The sequence below is a fragment of the Misgurnus anguillicaudatus genome, chromosome 22 (assembly GCF_027580225.2).
Source record: "Misgurnus anguillicaudatus chromosome 22, ASM2758022v2, whole genome shotgun sequence".
Lineage (NCBI taxonomy): Eukaryota > Metazoa > Chordata > Actinopteri > Cypriniformes > Cobitidae > Misgurnus > Misgurnus anguillicaudatus.
Window position 1 is genome coordinate 25,436,557 of NC_073358.2, and position 20,069 is coordinate 25,456,625.

Genomic DNA, 20,069 nt, shown 5'->3' on the forward strand with positions numbered 1-20,069 from the left:
AGCTGGGTATCATCCGCATAAATATGATATGGAACCTTGGGAAATTCGAAAATGTAACGTAGGAGAAGCATATATAAATAAAATAAAATCGTGCCTAAGATGGAACCCTGTGGCACCCCACATGTGACAGAAGCAGACGATGAGTTAAACTGACCCATTTCATTCAAGAAACTCCTATCAGTGAAATCTGACTTAAACCACTCCGAGGCTGAGTCACAAATACCAACCTCAGTTTTTAACCGGTTTAAAAAAATGCAGTGATCCACTGTGTCGAATGCTGCACTTAAATCCAGTAATAATAAAACTGCACAATTACCAGAATCTGTGCTGTTATTAAAACTGTTATTAAAACTGACACTTTACCAAAAATTGTGTGCAAGACCCTTCAGAACGAGCGATGGCTTATTAAATCTCAGCATGAGCCCAACAGGTCCTTGTGTGTGTGTCAGTGCAGAGGGATAAAACATTTAGCTTGAAAAGAGCTATACTGTGTGTGTGTAACCATGTCTTTCTATAACAGGTTTTTGGGAACGCTCCACCGAACACAATGAATGAGAAGTTCTCAGACCTGCTGCAGTTTACCACGCAGGTGTCCAGACTGATGGTGACCGAGATCAGACGGAGAGCATCCAATAAATCAACAGGTACTTTATCACATGTGCACACATGTTCCAGATATGCTGTTAGTTTTAAGGCTTTAAAAAGGCCTTTTTCAGTTTGTATAATCGGGTATAATGCAGGTTGAAGTAAAAGGTCAGATGAATGTTTGCATAGTTTTTCCAAACCTATTTTTTCTTATGTATCCCCCCAACAGCATCACAAATGTGTTATTGCATTAGATTTACAATGATTGACTTTTTTAAAATATGCAACCCGAATTCCAGTAAAGTTGGGATGATTTTTAAAGAGCACCTATCTAACAATTCTCGATTTTACATTTCTTTTGGTGTGTAAGTGTGTATTAGTACATGTTACCGATATGCAAAGGGTTAGGGTACATACCCCGAAGTAAACGATGACGTGAGTTATTGTCTCCAACATAAATCTGTTTTCTTTGACTACAACAAACACACGAAATGTAGGCAACCATTTACTTCCTTGGATTGGTGATGTAGTAAAGACCGACATTATCATAATTCCTCTCGTTTCGGACTCAGCCTGTAAGTTAACTCCTGTAAGCATTGCAATGTGAGCAAACAATTTGTAAGTCGTTTGTAAGTTTATAAGTCACTTTGTACTAAAGCGTCTGCTAAATGCCTAAATGTAAATGCGAATCTTTTAAACATGGGTAAGGAGTGTCAGTTTTCCGGCTGACGTCAGAGGTATTCAGACCAATCACAATGTACAGATTAGCTGGCCAATCAGGGACCCAGCGCTTTTCAGATTGAGCGCTTTTCAGATCGCCTTGTACAAAATTAGTGCATTTCAGGAAGAAACGTACGTTATGTGGAAAATAATGTGTTTTTTTAACCATAAACCACGCCAACACATTGTATTATACCAAATACACATAATAAACGTTGTTTTGTAATGGGTGCCCTTTAAATTTGAATGAAATTAAAACTAAAAGATTTTCAAATCACATGGGCCAATATTTTTTTCACAATAGAACAAATATAACATGACAAGTGTGTAGACGGAGAAATGTTACACTTCTATCCACCAAATGACCTCATTTAAAATTTTATACATGCTACAGGTCTCAAAAAAGTTGGGACGGGGCATGTTTACCACGGTGTAGCATCTCTTCTTTTCAAAACAGTTTGAAGACATCTGGGCACTGAGTTTCTTGAGTTTTGGTGTTGCAATTTGGTCCCATTCTTGCCTGATATAGGTTTCCAGCTGCTGAAGAGTTCGTGCTCATCTTTGAGGTATTTTTCGTTTGATGATGCGCCAAATGTTCTGTACAGTGGAAAGATCTGGAGTTCAGGCAGGCCAGTTCAGCACCCCGACTCTTTTACGATGAAGCCATGCTGTTGTAATAGCTGCAGTGCGTGGTTTTGCATTGTCCTGCTGAAATTCACAAGGCCTTCCCTGAAATAGACGTCGTCTAAAACCTTTATATACCTTTTAGCATTCATAGTGCCTTCCAAAACATGCAATCTGCCCGTATGCACTTATGCACCCCCATACCATCAGAGATGCTGGCTTTTGAACTGAACACTATAACATCCCTCTTCTTTAGCCCGGAGGACACGGTGTCCATGACTTCCAACTAGAATGTCAAATTTTGACTCGTCTGACCATGGAACACTATTCCACTTGGAAACAGTCCATTTTAAATGACCCTTGGCCCACACGACATGATGGCACTTCTGGACCATGTTCACATATGGGTTCCTTTTTGCATGATAGAGCTTTAGTTGCCATCTGCAGATGGCACGGAGGATTGTGTTTACAGACAGTGGTTTCTGGAAGTATTCCTGTGCCCATTTAGTAATGTCATTGACACAATCATGGCGATAAGTACTGCAGTGTCGACTAAATCATGTTACAGACCTGATATCAATTAACTAAATTAGTTGCTAAATGCTCTACCAGTTGAATCTTTTCAAAATGTCTTGCTTTTTCAGACATTTGTTGCCCCTGTGCCAACTTTTTTGAGACCTATAGCATGCATTACATTTTAAATGAGCTCATTTAGTGGATGAAAGTGTAACATTTCTCCATTTAGACATTAGTTATGTTATCTATGTTCTATTGTGATTATTGGCTCATGTGATTTAAAAGTCTTTTAGTTTTCATTTTATTCAAATGTAAAAACGTCCTAACTTTTCTGGAATTCGGTTTGTATACTGTTGATACTGTGTATCAAAAGTTAAAATCAAACTTTCATGCTCCTAATCTCATAGAGTATGGTACTTACCAGGATTTCACAAAAGGATCACATTTATTAAAGCTGACTCCGACATAATATTAGTTTGCGTCCATATAAACTCATAATTACTTCCGCTTGCATTTGAATGACAGCAGAGAGACTCGCCCACCGTCTCGACAGACCGCCCCCTCACAGTATTCAGGACAAAAGCGTCGAAAGTGGACAAAAGAGACGGATTTAAATACCATGTGTAAACGTGATGTGTCTCTCTCGTCCACTTGTGATCCGATCGACGAAAATAATACCAAGTGTAAACAGCCCCTAAGTGTTCTGTGTAATCCTGTTTGGGAATCAATGTGTTAGCAAGTTTAAATGATCATCAAGGATAAGTCACATAACAATGTCAAAGGGACACATTTTCCAGCTTAGTTAAACATTTGATTTTTACCGTTTTGGAATCCATTGAGCTGATCTCCGGGTTTGGCATTACCACTTTTAGCATAGCTTAGCACAATCCATTGAATCTAATTAGACCATTAGCATCGTGCTAAAAAATAACCAAAAAGTTTTGATATTTTTTCTGTTTAAAACTCTACTCTTCTGTACTTAGCAGAGTCAAGTTTTAAATAGGAAAAAGAAACTCTTTGGTTATTTTTAGCGCGTTGCTAATGGTCTAATCAGATTCAATGGCTTATGCTAAGCTATGCTAAAAGTAGTACCGCCAGACCTGGAAATCAGCTGAATGGATTTCAAATGGTAAAAATCAAATGTTTAACTCTAGGGGAGCTGGAAAATGAGTATATTTTCAAAAAGTGGAGTGCCCCTTTAAGACTTATTATCATATGTTTTGAGAGTGAAAACATATCCCATTTGATATATCCTTGTGACTTGATCCTGTCTTCATAGTCTTAGGATTTGTTGACTATATATTGTGTGTTGGCAGCTTGTCTTGACATATGATGTATGGTAATGTTTATTTTTGATCATGAAACCTCCAGTACAGCATATGCTACACAGAGCTTTAAAACACCAGACTGAATATCTTACCGTGGAATGAGAAACATACGCTTTATCAATATGGATGCTTTAACATACTAAACATGTTTATTGTTTCGAACGCAATAAGTCAAAAGAACAAAGGGAAAATAAACTTTTCTGTTTAATTTGGCAGTCAATGCTATAATTACACTAAAACATAATGTACATTTTCTGTATATTTCGATTTTATTTGCATTTGATATATTGAATTTGTTTGGTGCACTTATATTTCGTGCACTTCTGAGTAAATCATATCCTATATAAATTTGCTAGAGTGTGTCAGTGTCGCCTCTCGACTAGAGGAAGCGATGGAAAAAAGAGATCTGAAACTGTCTGCATGTCTTCACCTCTAATTGACTCAGCGTCCTTTCCCAGATGAGGCCAGTCACACACAAGCTGACGTGTGAAAATGGATTCGATCCACACGCTCAGACTGTTAACCGTGTCAGTAATTGTGTTTATGTCTATGCTCCTCCCACAGAGGCCGCCAGCAGAGCCATTGTGCAGTTTCTGGAAGTAAATCAGAGCGAGGAGGCGAGCCGGGGCTGGATGCTTTTGACCACCATCAACTTGCTGGCCTCCTCTGGACAGGTCTGTGTGCTTTTATGCACTTTAGATTTGACAGCCAAAATGTAGCATTTGATTTAAGTATAGAGTGTATATGCACACAAAAATAAGCAGGATAATCTTGACGTGCACAAGGAACAAGATATCTATAAATAGATTCAGTGACTCAACAAAATGTATTTCAAAGTTGAAAAATGACACACTCAGGCCAGAGGGTACCTGGTGTTTAAAAATGCTTACTGTCATTGCCATATGTGATTAGAAATAAAGTTCAAGTTGAGCTTTATTGTCATTTTGCTACATGTGGGGACAACACAGATGGATCACGAGCTACATGCGTCTGAGGCTGAGACTAGGAATCATCTGTGCTAGGTTTGCCCTGAAACAGATTTATTGCTTTCATTGGGTTTATCAAGCAGCACGTGTAATTTGTTGAATGTGTTCCTGGTACTTTTGCAGCTGAATAAGACTTCCTTATCTCTAGTTGAGCTGACCTGAAAATTTCACCACCTATTTTCACTGTGAGATTAGGAAACCCAGGAGGACCAGTATGGTGACACTTCATAGAGTCCATTCATAGTGCTACCAGGCTTGAGCATTGAGTATTAACCTCTGAGCTGAGATCTACTCCATCTATGTCATCGTGAAAGATAGCTTCTTCATCTGTAGTTTTAAAGGTGGCTTTAGGCTAGGCTTCAGATCTAACCTTTTCCCGCTGTGCCAGGATTGGTCGGTGTTCTTTACTGCTTTAATTTCTCAAGCTGTCTATTGCTCAAACCTATAGGACTGTGAGTTTAAAATATTAGGTCCTGTTTATATTAGAGCATTTGCGTTTTAAAACGGCATTTTAAAATGAAAACGATCCTCGTTTATACTGGCATTTTAAAAAGAATCATCATCCACACTATACACCACCATAAATGCATGACACATGACCAATAACGTAACTGGGCATGCGCATAAAAGTGTAAAATAACTTATAACTCTAATAATAGCTTACCTTTGAGCATTTATGCAGTTTAGGGGGTGTGTGATATTGACAAAAATTCATACCTGGATCCTTTGGTGGCAACTATAACAGACACTATTTTTGACCCTATAAAAATGTGTTTGGGAAAGTCTTATACTGTTCTAGCTCCCCCCTACAACATATTAATATGATTAATATGTTAATTTTGATTTTATAACTAAACAGAAATGTCTTTATGATTTAAAAAGAAAGCATTCAAGTGAACGGTACTAAACGAACTTGAAGCAAAAATAAATTTCAGCAAATGCAAACTTTAATCAAACATAGTAAGAGGTGAAGTATTGCTTTAGCCTATAGAAATGCTTATTGCATTAATTTTTAAAAGTGTGCGAGGTCCGTGCACGTCCTCCGCTAGCAACACAGAAATAGCTAAAAGCGCAAGCGGCTAAACGAGCATTAAATATTAATGACGTTGAGTTTATTGTTTTTATTATTTTATATTCACAAAACTTATCAACAAAACATCGATTAAAATTAAGAGACAAATTATCTGAAACGAAATTCATTTTAAAGTAGAAAACAAAACTTAAATTAAACTCGAAAAATAATGTCTGACCCATTACAAATCTCCCTTCATATTGGCCTTTACAACGCCCTATATTGCGTTAAAAATTACAGTCTATCTTTCGTAATAAGCTAAATAAATTTAAACAAAACATAAACACATTACAACAATATTCAAACCCAACAATACTCGAACATAAATATAAAACAGACATTATCTAAAAGGATACATGTTAAAACAATCTGATATAGCGTTTATAATAGCTGGTTGGTAGATGTTTACTATTTTTGGCAAAACCTCCGTTGCAAACCTCCATTTACCTGAATAAAAAGAATTTTTACTTTGAAAATGATGCGCTGTCACTTTAACATCAGCTGTTCATTTACACAAGACTCCGTCTACGTTCATTTACATTTAGAGCAACGTCTGAGTTCTCAAACTAAAACAGGGTCTGCAGCGTTTGCGAACGAATCCGTTTATGAGGGTCGAAAACGGTGATGTAGTGTAGATGAAAGGCGTAAACGTAGCAAAAGTAACATGTTTTAAATGATAAACGCATTAATGTAAACATAGCCTTAGGCTTAGACCTTTCAACCCATGGGTCCTGTTATGAATTGGGGGCCATATTTGAAACGAGCTCTATGTAATTGACCACACCTCTTTGACTGATTACACACCACATGTAAGATCTTAAATTACTAGTGTTTTTGATAGCCCTAAACAGGAGGTGGAGGTTGTGAAATCCTTATGTACACATTCATGGTTAACATGGCTTAACAGCACACTTTACTATATATATATATATGCCGCTTAAATTATTTTCTCATAATTAGGTCAACTGTGTGGTTACCATCATTTATCCAAATATCTTCTTTTGTGTTCAGTAGAAAAGAAACTCATAAGGGTTAAGTAAATGATGACTGAATTTTCATTTTTGGGTGAACTATGCTTTTAATATTTTAGATTTGATTGTGTTGCTACAGTATGTTATAGTGTGGTAAATTGTATTCACTACCTAGATTTGTGTTTGTTCTTATCTCTAAGCCTCAAGGGTAATTATCTCGATAAAATGTTGAAATTAACGTGTGCACAAAATATCAAGTGCAGATGTGTAGATTTTCTGTGCCCAAATAAGTGCTCCTCTCTCACACACTTTCATCTCTTTTTTACACATAATATATAATTGAAACACTTTCTGCTTATAATCTTCATGCTGCTATGGTCGTAAAACCAACAGTACGGTAATAAACCAACACTTTTATTTCCACTGCAAGCTGCTATAATCCACAGGATGAGCTTGAATTATTTACACATGCACCAGTTTCTAGACAGGATTCTTTGGTTTTGATAAGTTTTCAAGGGGTAAAATATGTTTGTATTCCAGGCTGTGAGTTGCAGACAAAACGCTGTGCTCCTGGCAACACACCCCCTGTCCCTGGATACAACAAAAGTCTTTTCTTTTCTCTCTATAAGGCTGCTGTTTAGTCTCAACATTCCCAGTGCACCCTCAAATCACCCTCATGGAGGGTATTTCTCTTGTCTCAACTTTTTTCCCTCACTGTCACAGCTTCTCTTACTGGTCTGTAAAAAGTCTTGCAGCTCTTTCCTTTAAATTTACCAGCAGTCAGGTGGTATTTTTCTGCATCTGACATGGTCATTTTTGTCATGTACACTTAACCCAGGCCAGTACAACACTGTCTGCTAACTCAACTTTAAAAACTATCACTAGTTTTCCTCAAGAATGTCATGTAAATTTTGTTTAGGTTATTAAGTTCTCTCTCTAAGGGCCATATTTTAATGATCTAAGTGCATGGTCTCGCACTTTTGCGAGTTTAACAATGGGAAAAATGGTCTGTGCGCCTGGCACACAGTCTAAAAGGGTTGTTCCTATACTCATGAGTTATGGGTGTTTTTGGCATAATGTGTGATTAAACCAATGAGAGTCTCATGTCCTATCCCCTTTAAAGGCCAATCCCACTCGCGCCAAGGCGAATTCCCTGTTAACATGGCAGTGGAGTTTGTGAGCGGAAAAACTTTAAGCAGAGAAAGAAGACCACCAGTTTAAGATTGATTCTTAAAAAATGGTGTTTTAATTATTGAAATGGTTATTTTTGTAATTAAAGCTTTGGTTCTCTTTAAAAGTTATTTCAGATAAATGTTTCCATATCCAAAGGTACAAAGTCATCATATCCAGTAAATTCGTGGGGTAGCATTTTAAAAAATCTAAATAAATGCAATATAAGCAAAAAAATATCTGCTGCTTACCAGGCTACAGGTCGGCTCTTCTGCTAGCTGATCTCAGCTTCACGCCTTCTAAAGTCCTGTAAACTGTCCTCATTTATGTCCAAGAGGTTTGATTATAATGTTTTACATTTTAATTCTTTAATTTTTCACATTTAACCTGATAAGGATCACTGTGCCGTACACGGCACACCCCCTCCCTTTGCACGTGAGACTGCATAAACGTCATTGTAACTTTGAAGCATTAAATCTTCCAAATATACGGCCATGCGGCACATCGTTTAAAAGCTTAGACTTTCGGGATTCCATTAAGCGCACACACAAAGTATAATATGATTTATAGCAGTCCTAAAACTGTAATCTAGTTGTTAGAGACCTGAACCTGGCGGCGCTGATTTAGGATATTTCCTTACCTTCAAAATCTTCCCTTTTTCCGCTTCGGTGAAATTGTCCGAAACAAATTGTTCATAAATCCCCAAAAGTCCAAGGAAATGGAATATCCAAGCCTTTGAATCCAAAACGATTTGTTCACCTCACAATCTTGACGTTTCTGACCGAATTGCGATATATATATATATACTGTATACAATTAGTTCACTAACGGACATTCGTTCGAATCTCACTTTTCATTCACGATTTATAATGAATATATTCGGATGTCACGTTTATTGTGCAACGTCTGAGGAACAAATACGCCCCCTTGTGGAATTTCAGCCGTTCCATAAGAGGCTAAAAACTTTTGTGTGCTGCTGCGCATTCATGTGTGTGATAAGCAAACACGTGTTGACCCATTTATACCACTAACGCATAACGCTAACGCGCTCTTTAAAAAAACAATATTGCGCATAGTCTATTTTAGTTGCCTCAAAATAGCAACGGGCCTCATTTTCAATCCAGCATGCCCATGGTCACACAAATGGATGCCAATCCACGTGACGCTGGACGTGAAAATGATTACTGCATCAGGCTCAAACTAGCAAACAACACTTGCGTCTCGCATTGCGATGTATTGCACCAGGTGTATGATAGAGTCCAAAAACTAAAGCGCAAATGATCTGCTGTTTTCAGATAACTCGGGGGTCATTCAAAAATCTACTTTTGTCCAGATTGAACTATTTGGTTGTGGTTTACTTCTTTACAAGGCTTCTCATGAGAAAACAGAGATTTTGAGTTAAAAATGTTTCTGTATATATGTATTACTCAGCTTTGTTGATGCTTTCTGCTCCAAATGCTTTATCTAATGCCTAAAGTAAACAACACATCATATAAATATACACTCACTGTGTGCTTTGAAACTATGGTCACAATCCTGATCTCTGTCTGCATACTAAAATCCCAGATGACCAGACGGTGATTCGTCTTTAAATACATCATTAAAATATTAGTGTCTGGGATGCTGTGTGCATGAGGGATGTAGTGTACATCGAGAGTTAATAAAAGCTTAGCTTAAACACGTGATATGAATTAATATTTCTCATAAACGTGCTGTTAAAGTTGTAGTCTCACTTGAAATAATTTAAGGCTTGAACCTGGAAAGTATTTTGTACTTCACAACTTAATAAGCAGATAGTTTGAATAAAAAATACATAATTTTAATAATAATAATAATAATAATAATATAAATAAATTGTATAATGGTTTTACTGCTAGCATCCACAAGTACAATGATGTGTAACGTGCTATGTTATAACACACATGATAGGTTTGTGATGAATGCATTAAGAGCATCCTCCATAACATCCACACCCAGACACCACATGATATTTTAGTTGTTGCTTTAGGGTGTTTTCAGACCTGTAGATTGATTGCTTTGTTCCAAAAACCAAGGGATAAATGGCTAAAAGGACGCAATTTCATCTTGGTTTGGGTTTGCATTCACAAGGCAATATTTCCGAACCGAGGCAACTTTAATACAAGTCGCATGCAAGTAAACTCTCCTTTAATTGGTCAGAGTGCACCTGTTTATTTTGCGTGATTCCCTAAAGTTGTCATTCGTAAGGATGGATGGACAGCAGCTTTGCGTGATTATTATTGTGGCTTTTTGGGAACAGCTGTTATATAGACCCCTTCACGGTTCACGTCACAGGCAGTTTCCACTGCGCATGTCGGGTCTGAAAAGTCATTACAGCAGATTGAGTTGCGCATTATTCGGTATCGTCAAAAATGCCTACTTGCGTCGTGGGCTTTGAAAATCGCATCAGGTCTGCCGTTAAATTTTTTGGGATTCCTGCAGAATCTCAAAAACAAAAAATACAACATCTGTAGCTGCAAGCAATTAACGTGCAGACTGGGACAATGCAAATATCAAAGAGGCTTGTGTTTGTAGTTCTTTCTTCATTTCAGGTAAGTCATCATTTTTCAGCCCTGTTAGATTAAACTAGTAAGCCTAAATGGTATGAACAGTTTGACCCCATGCTGCGCGCGCACCCGATAATCATTCAATGTTTACAAACCTTGAAGGGGTCTATTACTTCATTATTTTGAGTAGGAATCAAACTTATGTGTGACAACATTCTTACCATGTATCTATTGCGGATAAGAGCAATTAGAAGACATTTTCAAAGGAAAATGCACCAGAGTTCGTCACCAAAGAGGTATAAGTTATGTTCATGGTTAAAAAAGCAATAAGACAGCTTGTTCTTTGGTCCATGGGGTCGGATTGCTTTCACACTTATACCGAACCGCTCGAGTTCGGGCAGTCTCAGAGCAATTGTTTTGGTGCAGAGTTAGTGCCATGTTCACATATGCCTAAATGAACCAAACAAAGGAAGAAAACGAACCAGGTTCCAAAACAAAGGCTCAGGTGTGAAAACACCCTTATGGATCTTTTCCATTGCATAGTACCAGCTCACCTTAAGGGCTCGTTATAGTCGTGCGTAGGTCCTACGGCATAGCCGCGACGGCGTAGGTTCCGCGTCGGTTTTCATTTATACTTTTGCGTCGTCCTCCACGTCGATGTGCAAACACACGCGCAAACCGCTGGTAGGCAGTATCCAGGCGTGTAACCACAGTAGCAGCGCGACCGTCAGAGAAGAAGATGCTCGGCAAGTTAACCCACAAACGAAGAAGAAACAGCAACTTGTTTTGTATGATTTGAGAAGACCAGCAATGATGGAAGTAAATAAACAGTGACTTTTGTTGCAGTTTGAGTTAAATCACTCCTCAACTTGGCTTATCTTCGTTTTCACTGTCGCAAACGGAAATACCCATGACGCAGTTTTTTTTACCTGACGGGAGGGGTTCTGGTGGACCAATCACAGCGCTTGCGGTCCGCGTAGGACTGACGCGCTGTTAAAATTTTTGTGAGGTGCACGTCAGGCTACGCAGAGCTACGCACAGGCTACGGATAGCCTACCCCGTAGCTACGACATAGAACTTACGCACGACTATAAATCGCCCTTTACTTTGACTTGGTTAGCTTTTCAATCGAGTTTAGTAACACTTCGGAGTGGGAGGGATTATAGGCGTGTCGTTATATTTGCGCTGCCTACTGCTGTGACATCTTACACGTGAGAGCGTCGTTGTACATTCCCATACATTCACTTATTTTTCAGTCCACCACAAATTAAAATTGACCACCACAAATAGATGTTTGCACATCGCATTTACCACTACCTCTGTCTCACATGTTTCTGACAGACCAACTAAGCCATACAATGGCATGTGAGAGGGCTGTGTGTCATCGCGCATCAAACGACTCCGAATAAAAACACTAACTTAACATTACGATGGGTTCCAGTGTTAAGAGAGAGCTTTACTTCCTGCTTTGGTCAAAGCAATCGCATCCTAATGACGAAAGCACGCCCAGGCTTGGATTGATAAAAGTACAGTGTGAGTGCGTGAATCTGGTGGAAGAGGGGCAATTGAGCTGGGGCACGGTTTGGTTTTGTTTGGATAGTGTGAATTCGCCCTTAGTGTTCAGGCAAACTACCACAGAGAGAGCTATTCCAGGCCTTGACCATCTGCCATAACAGAGGCAGCAGCATCTTATGCTTTGTATGGTGTCCAACTGGGGTTGCAATTTCTCTCACACATGCACCTTAATTTACTTTGCCTAGGAGGATTTATTTCTGTCACCTGCCTTCATTTTTCAGCCAAATTCTAATTTGAAAGGAAAACATTATTATTTTTTTAGCTCTGTCCAGACAGAAGTGGTTTGGATTGGAAGCCATAGTGTTCCTGAAATAATAATGCCGAAATGGTGAATCTCTTCTGCCTTTTGCTGTCTCATTTGTATGAAATAGTTAGTGTGACAGTGCTTTAATGTATCCTCCATTACTATGCGGCACTGCTGAGAGTCTTTGGCTAGATCCTGCTGTCTACTTGGGGTTGTTATTATAATGGATTTAGCTTTTTGTACCCTTTGTGCAGAGGCATGTTTTTGCAAAGCAGCGTGTGCATACTTATTCAGACTAGATTTGTAATGAAAAAGGGCTAGATAAGTCTGTGTGTCTGTGCATTGTGTGCATGTGTGTGCGCGTGTCTAACATTTTCATGACTCTTGAAAGCAGTCAATGGGATTTTATCCCCTTACATCAGTGTTGCATTGGCACCAGTAGCAGGATCTGCTCTGATTAGTGTCAAAGCAGTTGTGGCTGCAGGTGACATGGCTGGGAAGAGTAAAGCTCTGATCTGCCTGCAGTATCACGTCCACCTGAGCCCCTGTCCTGCCAAGCAATGACATCATTCGCCTCTCATATGTGAAATTTGCGGAAGACCTGAGGCAACAAAATGTAGAGAGTTGCAGTGTCAGATTGACTGACTTATTTAATGTTGATGTATAGCCCATATATTTTAGGAATAATTGACAACCGGCTGTTGAATTGTTTAAAAATAATGCACACCCAGCATACCTGTCAACATTGGGATTTGAAAATAATGGAAATTTCCCAAACCCTAATCCCCCCCTTTTCATTACTATGCAAAGGAATACACTGCAAAAATACTTTCTTACTTAGTATTGTTGTCTTGTTTTCAGTACAAATATCTAACAATTCTTAATCAAGATATATTTTCTTGATGAGCACAATGACCTAAGAAAATAATTCTGGTTTTAGAAAAAAAATATCAAATTTAAGTGATTTTGTGCATAAAACAAGCAAAAAAAGCCAAAAAAACAATTATTGAGAAAATTTAACTTTTTTCTTAAACACTTGATTCAAGAAAAAAAAATCCAGAGTTTGGTTCCAAAACGCAATAAATCCATTTTGACTAATTCCGGTAAAAACGTGTTCTATACAAAGAAAGTGACAAGATAAAAAACACTATTTTCTGTTACAAACTTTCACATAGCATCTTTAGGTTATAGTAACCTTAAAAATTTTAATTCATAATTAGATTTTTTTTTAAAGATTTATTATAAAAACTGATTCTTTTTTCCACAAAATGCAATAAATCTTTTGAATCAATATATAAATGTACATTCATCTTTGCCATGTTATATTCATTTAGTTGACTAGTGTTATAAACTGATTTAAAAATAAACATTAATGACATTAATCAAAACTTACTTTGTCATATTATTAACACTGTCATTGCTGTTGTCATCCTTGGGACGTCGTCGCTGATCTTTCTTGAAAGCAATCAGTTTTAGTCCTGCTCGATTTTTTTTTTTTTGACTTCGATTAAAGGAATAGTCTACTCATTTTCAATATTAAAATATGTTATTACCTTAACTAAGAATTGTTGATACATCCCTCTATCATCTGTGTGCGTGCACGTAAGTGCTGGAGCGCGCTGCGACGCTTCGATAGCATTTAGCTTAGCCCCATTCATTCAATGGTACCATTTAGAGATAAAGTTAGAAGTGACCAAACACATCAACGTTTTTCCTATTTAAGACGAGTAGTTATACGAGCAAGTTTGGTGGTACAAAATAAAACGTAGCGCCTTTCCAAGCGGATTCAAAAGAGGAGCTACATTCCACGGCGCAATAGCACCCCTGGGAGCACTCCGACTCGGCGCAGTAACACCCTCCCTCTCCCATTATGAGAGTGAGAAGGGGAGCGGACTTTTCAGGCAAGTTGAAGTACTCCCAAAAGTGCTATTACGCCATAAAATATAGTTCCTCTTTTAAATCAGCTTAGAAAAGCGCTACGTTTTATTTTGTACCACCAAACTTGCTCGTACAACCACTCGTCCCAAACAGAAAAAACGTTGATGTGTTTGGTCACTTCTAACTTTATCTCTGATTGGTACCATTGAATGAATGGGGCTAAGCTAAATGCTATCAAAGCGTCGCAGCACGCTCCAGCGCTTACGTGCACCCACACAGATGATAGAGGGATGTATCAACAATTCTTAGTTAAGATAATAACATATTTTAATATTGAAAATGAGTAGACTATTCCTTTAAAATAATGGAAAGTTTTTCATAAGATCCCCTGGGGTCAATGTGTTAGCATGACAGAAACTTCATGCTGTTATGTGAGAATTTTTTCCGTCGCCCGAGTGTTAGAGTGGCTTATGTTTCTTTCCCTCCACAGAAAAGCACAGCATGGTTTATCAAAGCCATCAAAAGTATTATTTTGTTTTTGTTTGTTTGTTTATCACGAAGTACAAAGTAGTGGATGAGGAAAACTAGGATTCTGTGTGTATTAAAACTAAAAGCGCCGCCATTATTGTTTACAATGCGTGGAATGGTGCGCTGTGATTTGTTGAGCGGATTTATTGCATTCTGCACAGAAGGAGGAGTGGCGTTTATTGCGTTTTGGGAAAAAGTAAGAAAACATGACGGAATAACGCGGCGGATATTGGATTTTGCGTAAAATTAAGAATTTACTTTTTAGATACAATACTGATTTTGGTGGTAACACTTTTTTTTTATAGCGTTTTGGAACCAAACTCTTCAAAATAATGTAAAATTTTCATACCCCATTGGCAGATTTTTTTGTTTGTGTTAAGCACAAGTTCACTTAACTTATTAACTTAACTGATTCTATTTTGTCTTCTTTTTGTATATTCTATCTAGCAAACTTGTTAATGCTCACATAACACACGCTGTTTCTGCATTTCTGATGTTAATCTGGAGTACCTATAGAGTAGTATTACATCCTTTATATCTCCAAAGAGTCTTTAGTTTAATCAGATTTCTAAAAGAAAGATTAGCTTTACCGAATTTTTATGATGATGTACGAAAAAATGAAGAAGGAGGAGTTATACCGCGGGAGGAGCGAGTACGAGTCATGCAACACTATACAACACTGTTTTTTAACTTATGATTCACTACATGTTAGTGTCATTTATATAATATGCACGCGCCTATTTCCAAAATAAGGCAGAAGTCTTACTTACCGCATGCAACTCGTGACCCGTTTGGGAAAATCCAGCGCATGAAACGCACACGCAAAACTTCACTGCTACTCCAGATAATAAACTATATCCATTATTTCATAAGGCTGGCTTTCTTCTCCTTACATCCAAAACCACACTTTTTCTTTCGTGTCATTGTTGAGTTTTGAAATTAAACAAAGCTCTCGCGTGATGTGATGTTTGTAATGTTCTAGCGTCTCCCGCTGATTGACGGGTGGGCGGGGTTTTCTAGGGGAAGTGCCCATAAAAAGAAGTGATGTGTATAGAAACCCCTGAAACGTCAGCTGGACCTGTAATCGAAAAAAAACTTTTCGAAACTTGTACAAACCCTGGCGAAGTGCATTCGGCACAGAAATACTCTGTAACACACGCAACTGCTTTTTTTACACTTTGCCTACGTTTTGCATGAGGAAACAACTCTATAACTGTGTTAATAAGACAAAATGCTTGAAATACCATTGAACCACCTCTTTAAATATTAAAGGAATTTTCCATTTTCTTAAAAGAAAAATCCAGATAATTTACTCACCACCATGTCATCCAAAATGTTGATGTCTTTCTTTGTTCAGTCGAGAAGAAATTATGTTTTTTGAGGAAAACATTGCAGGATTTTTCTCATTTTAATGGACTTTAATAGACACCAACATTTAATACTTAACTCAACACTTAACAGTTTTTTTCAACGGAGTTTCAAAGGTCTATAAACGATCCCAAATGAGGCATAAGGGTCTTATCTAGTGAAACGATTGTCATTTTTGACAAGAAAGATAAAAAATATGCTCTTTTAAACCACAACTTTTCGTCTAGTCCGGTCAAGCGCAACCTAACGTAAATGCGTAGTGACGTAGGGAGGTCACGTGTTACATATATAAAACGCAAATTTGCGGACCATTGTAAACAATAAACTGACACAAAGACATTAATTAGTATCAGTTGACATACAACAACGAAGGAACGGTCCTCTAAGTATTAAATGTTGGGCTCTATTAAAGTCCATTAAAATGAGAAAAATCCTGCAATGTTTTCCTCAAAAAACATAATTTCTTCTCGACTGAACAAAGAAAGACATCAATATTTTGGATAACATGGTGGTGAGTAAATTATCTGGATTTTTCTTTTAAGAAAATGGAATATTCCTTTAAGCCCTAACTGAGTCTTTTGGTCATACACAAAACAGCTGCTGTATGCTTTGTTTACAATGTATATGTCCATGTATATAAGTCACTGGTGGTTACTTGACTTTAAAATCCTTTGTGTTTCTGCAGAAAACTGTGGACTGTATGACCACCATGTCGGTGCCCTCAACCCTGGTGAAATGTCTATACTTGTTTTTCGACCTGCCCCACATGCCCGAAGTTCCTGCTGCCACCCAGACTGAACTTCCCCTGGCTGACCGCAGAGCTCTGCTACAAAAAGTTTTTGTCCAGGTTTGTGTGTCCACATAAACAGGGTCTGTCTTACAGTTAAACCCATTAAACATGCTCTCTCTGCTGTTTCTTATGTTGCTTTAAATACTGATGAGAAGCTTAATAATGATAGTTCGCTTAAATAATATACTATAATATTATAATTATACAATGAGTGTGTCCCATACTCATTTTGTATATTTCCTGTGACATTTATAGTGACATGATTTTTTTCTGGTTTTCCACTTAGATTCTGGTGAAGCTGTGCAGTTTTGTGTCTCCGGCAGAGGAACTTGCTCAGAAGGATGATCTACAGCTACTCTTCAGTGCCATCACTTCCTGGTGTCCCCCTCACAACCTGCCCTGGAGGAAGAGCGCTGGAGAGGTTCTCACCACTATTTCCCGGCATGGCCTCAGCGTCAATGTCGTCAAGTATATCCATGGTGAGCAGATTTATGTTTTTTCTTTATTCAAGTTTAATGTGTAAGTTGCGTTGTCTGTTTTTTGAACAACCAGTGGCATAGATATGGGGTGGGGTTGCCTGTTTGCAAAGGGGCTGTAGGACTATTGTGTGTGTGTGTGTGTGTGTGTGATTCCTTTTTGTATACTCATCATTTTTCAAGTTCTGTACAAATGAAACACCCTAAGCAGCTGTAAGGCATTAAATGTTTCCCTGCAGATGGTCTGCCAAGGTTAAAACAGCTCAGATTGTACACAAGCGACATGATATGGTGTGTTCTGTCTCTCTTTTACAGAGAAAGAGTGTTTGTCGACATGCATCCAAAACATGCAGCAGTCAGATGACCTCTCCCCTCTGGAAATTGTGGAGATGTTCGCTGGGCTCTCATGTTTTTTGAAGGACTCGAGTGACGTTTCTCAGACGCTATTGGACGACTTCCGCATGTGTCAGGGCTACACCTTCTTGATCGACCTTATGATCAGGTGCCTAATCTGTGATTATTTGTTACACATCCATTTCTTCAGGGTTAACATTTAGCAGACACGTTATACAAAGTGCAGTTCATTTATGCTATACATTTTATGCATACATTCAAACCCATAATGTTAGCATTGCTATGACCAGACTCTACTAGATGAGCTGCATGAAAGTTTTATGGTAATTATTAATGTACTCCATTCTCTTAGCTATAAACAGAACATCTATTGAGACAGTTAAGAATAGGGATGCTCCGATCAGGATTTTTGCAGCCGATGAGTAACAATTTCTTGTTCTCATGATCAGCCGATACCAATTCAAGCTGATATGTAAGCTCCTTGATGACTTGTTAACCTTTTTTCTAGATAAAGTAATAGCACAGATGTTGCCTTTGTTATATTTTTTGCAGTATATATTTTTAATCATATGTAGAGGGTGCTGATGTCCATGTCCAGTAGCTACACACAGACAGATTTTGACTTTTAGTGCACTCATGACAAAAATTACGAACTGACAAGAAAAATATACTTCGAGATTCATGAAGAATAGGAATCAAATATGCATTGGGTGTTAGTAACTTTGAGTTAATTATATGCGGTTTTCTGTAATTGTAGGCATACTTGTGATTATTGCTGAATAGTTGTGGTAATTCCCTGTTATCATTTCTGTATGGTTTAGGTTGGAACAGGCCAAAGAGGATGAATCCAAAGATGCTCTAAGGGACCTAGTGAACCTGGTGACAGCTCTGACCACATATGGTGTCAGTGAACTGAAGACAGCTTGTATCACCACCGGTGCACCCTTCCTGCTTCCAGGTTTTGTGGTTCCACAGCCTTCTGGGAAAGGTGAGTCCACCTTGACATACAGTTGACTTCTTGACTTATGTCACAGCACAGCTTGCTGTGTAAGCAGGTGATGTGAAATTTCAGGTATGTTGGACTTTAGCCAGGAAACAATAAGAAATATTTGAATGGCTTGTTTGCTATGTTAGGGATTTAGATCTATTGTTAGTGCTTCAATAGTACAGTCATTCATGTCTCATTTTGTTCTTGGTTCCAATTAGAGATTTGTATCATTTTTGCAAAACATTTCGTTTGTATAGCACTTAGCACATAAATTGTTAATTAGCAGCTTTTTAAAAAATATTTACGTTAGAATAATGTATAAAAAATAATTATAATTATATTATCTCTTTATTGGAGATTGGCTAATTGTTTAAAAACAGCCAATGATCAGGGCAGATTATATTCTGGTGATCAAAATGGACGGAAAAACTGATTATTTTGAATTAAGTGACAATAACAACAGTGCAGTTTGTAGGCTCTGCACTTCTAGGATTTCATGACATAATATTTTAACAAGGAGTAAAGGCCGAAGTATTGTACCTTTTTACGTGTAGCTGAGGGTCCACATACAGTGATGCAATTTTTGTCATCAGAAGAGTGCTGTATTGTACGCGCACTGCCAGATTTTTGTACCTTGTGCAAACATTAGTATGTAGGGCACCAGAGGTATTGCAAATTGTCACAATGCGCATGACTGTGCATGTACACTCACATATGCGTAAAAAACAGAATATAGACCAGGGGTTCTCAAACTTTACATTCAAAGGTCCAAATCTGAATTCTCATCATTTTCATAGTGTCCGGAAAAACTGGTTATTACAAAAATTGTCAAGAATGGTTATAACTTTATGTATATCATTTGTTTATATAACAAATCAACACAAATTGTTTGGAAAAAAGCACTTTCTATTAAAGTACATTCATAACAACTGTATTTTGCATTTAAAGTAAAAGAAATTAAACATAAAACACAAGAAGTATGCCAAAAATAACTAGGTGCAAAATACAGAGCAACCTAATAGAGAAATGGCACAGTTTGTTTCCATCAGATGCATAAACGGTAGCAAAAAAGGTGTGGTTGGTAGACGGAGGCACTGACCTAAATTAGAGGTGCACCTATAAATTGGCCGATGATGCTTGCTATGCTTCTCAATGAATTACGGTGAAATGCCGCTACATCCAAAAGCCAGAGGGCGCTCTCGTGCAGAAACTCAATATGCGCTGTAGACGAAAAACCATACACACGCAGCTCCAGGAAATGGCTTAAGGATATATTTATATTGCTGTTCTTCAAACCTTTTCAGGTATTTTCATGATAATAAAAATATGTATAATGATTATGTTTGTTGAGTGTTGTTTTTTCAAATGCAT

At 37.9% G+C, this 20,069-nt stretch overlaps 1 protein-coding gene across 4 annotated transcripts in view; it reads left to right on the forward strand.

Moving 5' to 3' along the window:
* Nucleotides 1-20,069, forward strand: part of wdfy3 (WD repeat and FYVE domain containing 3) — a 143,598-nt gene that overhangs the window by 16,140 nt on the left and 107,389 nt on the right. For all 4 annotated transcript variants that reach the window (XM_055199920.2, XM_055199918.2, XM_055199919.2 and 1 more), the window contains exons 3-8: nucleotides 521-644; nucleotides 4,338-4,447; nucleotides 16,776-16,937; nucleotides 17,167-17,359; nucleotides 17,672-17,858; nucleotides 18,532-18,698. In XM_055199920.2, the coding sequence (XP_055055895.2) occupies nucleotides 521-644; nucleotides 4,338-4,447; nucleotides 16,776-16,937; nucleotides 17,167-17,359; nucleotides 17,672-17,858; nucleotides 18,532-18,698 (943 nt within the window). The remainder of the gene's footprint in view (nucleotides 1-520; nucleotides 645-4,337; nucleotides 4,448-16,775; nucleotides 16,938-17,166; nucleotides 17,360-17,671; nucleotides 17,859-18,531; nucleotides 18,699-20,069) is intronic.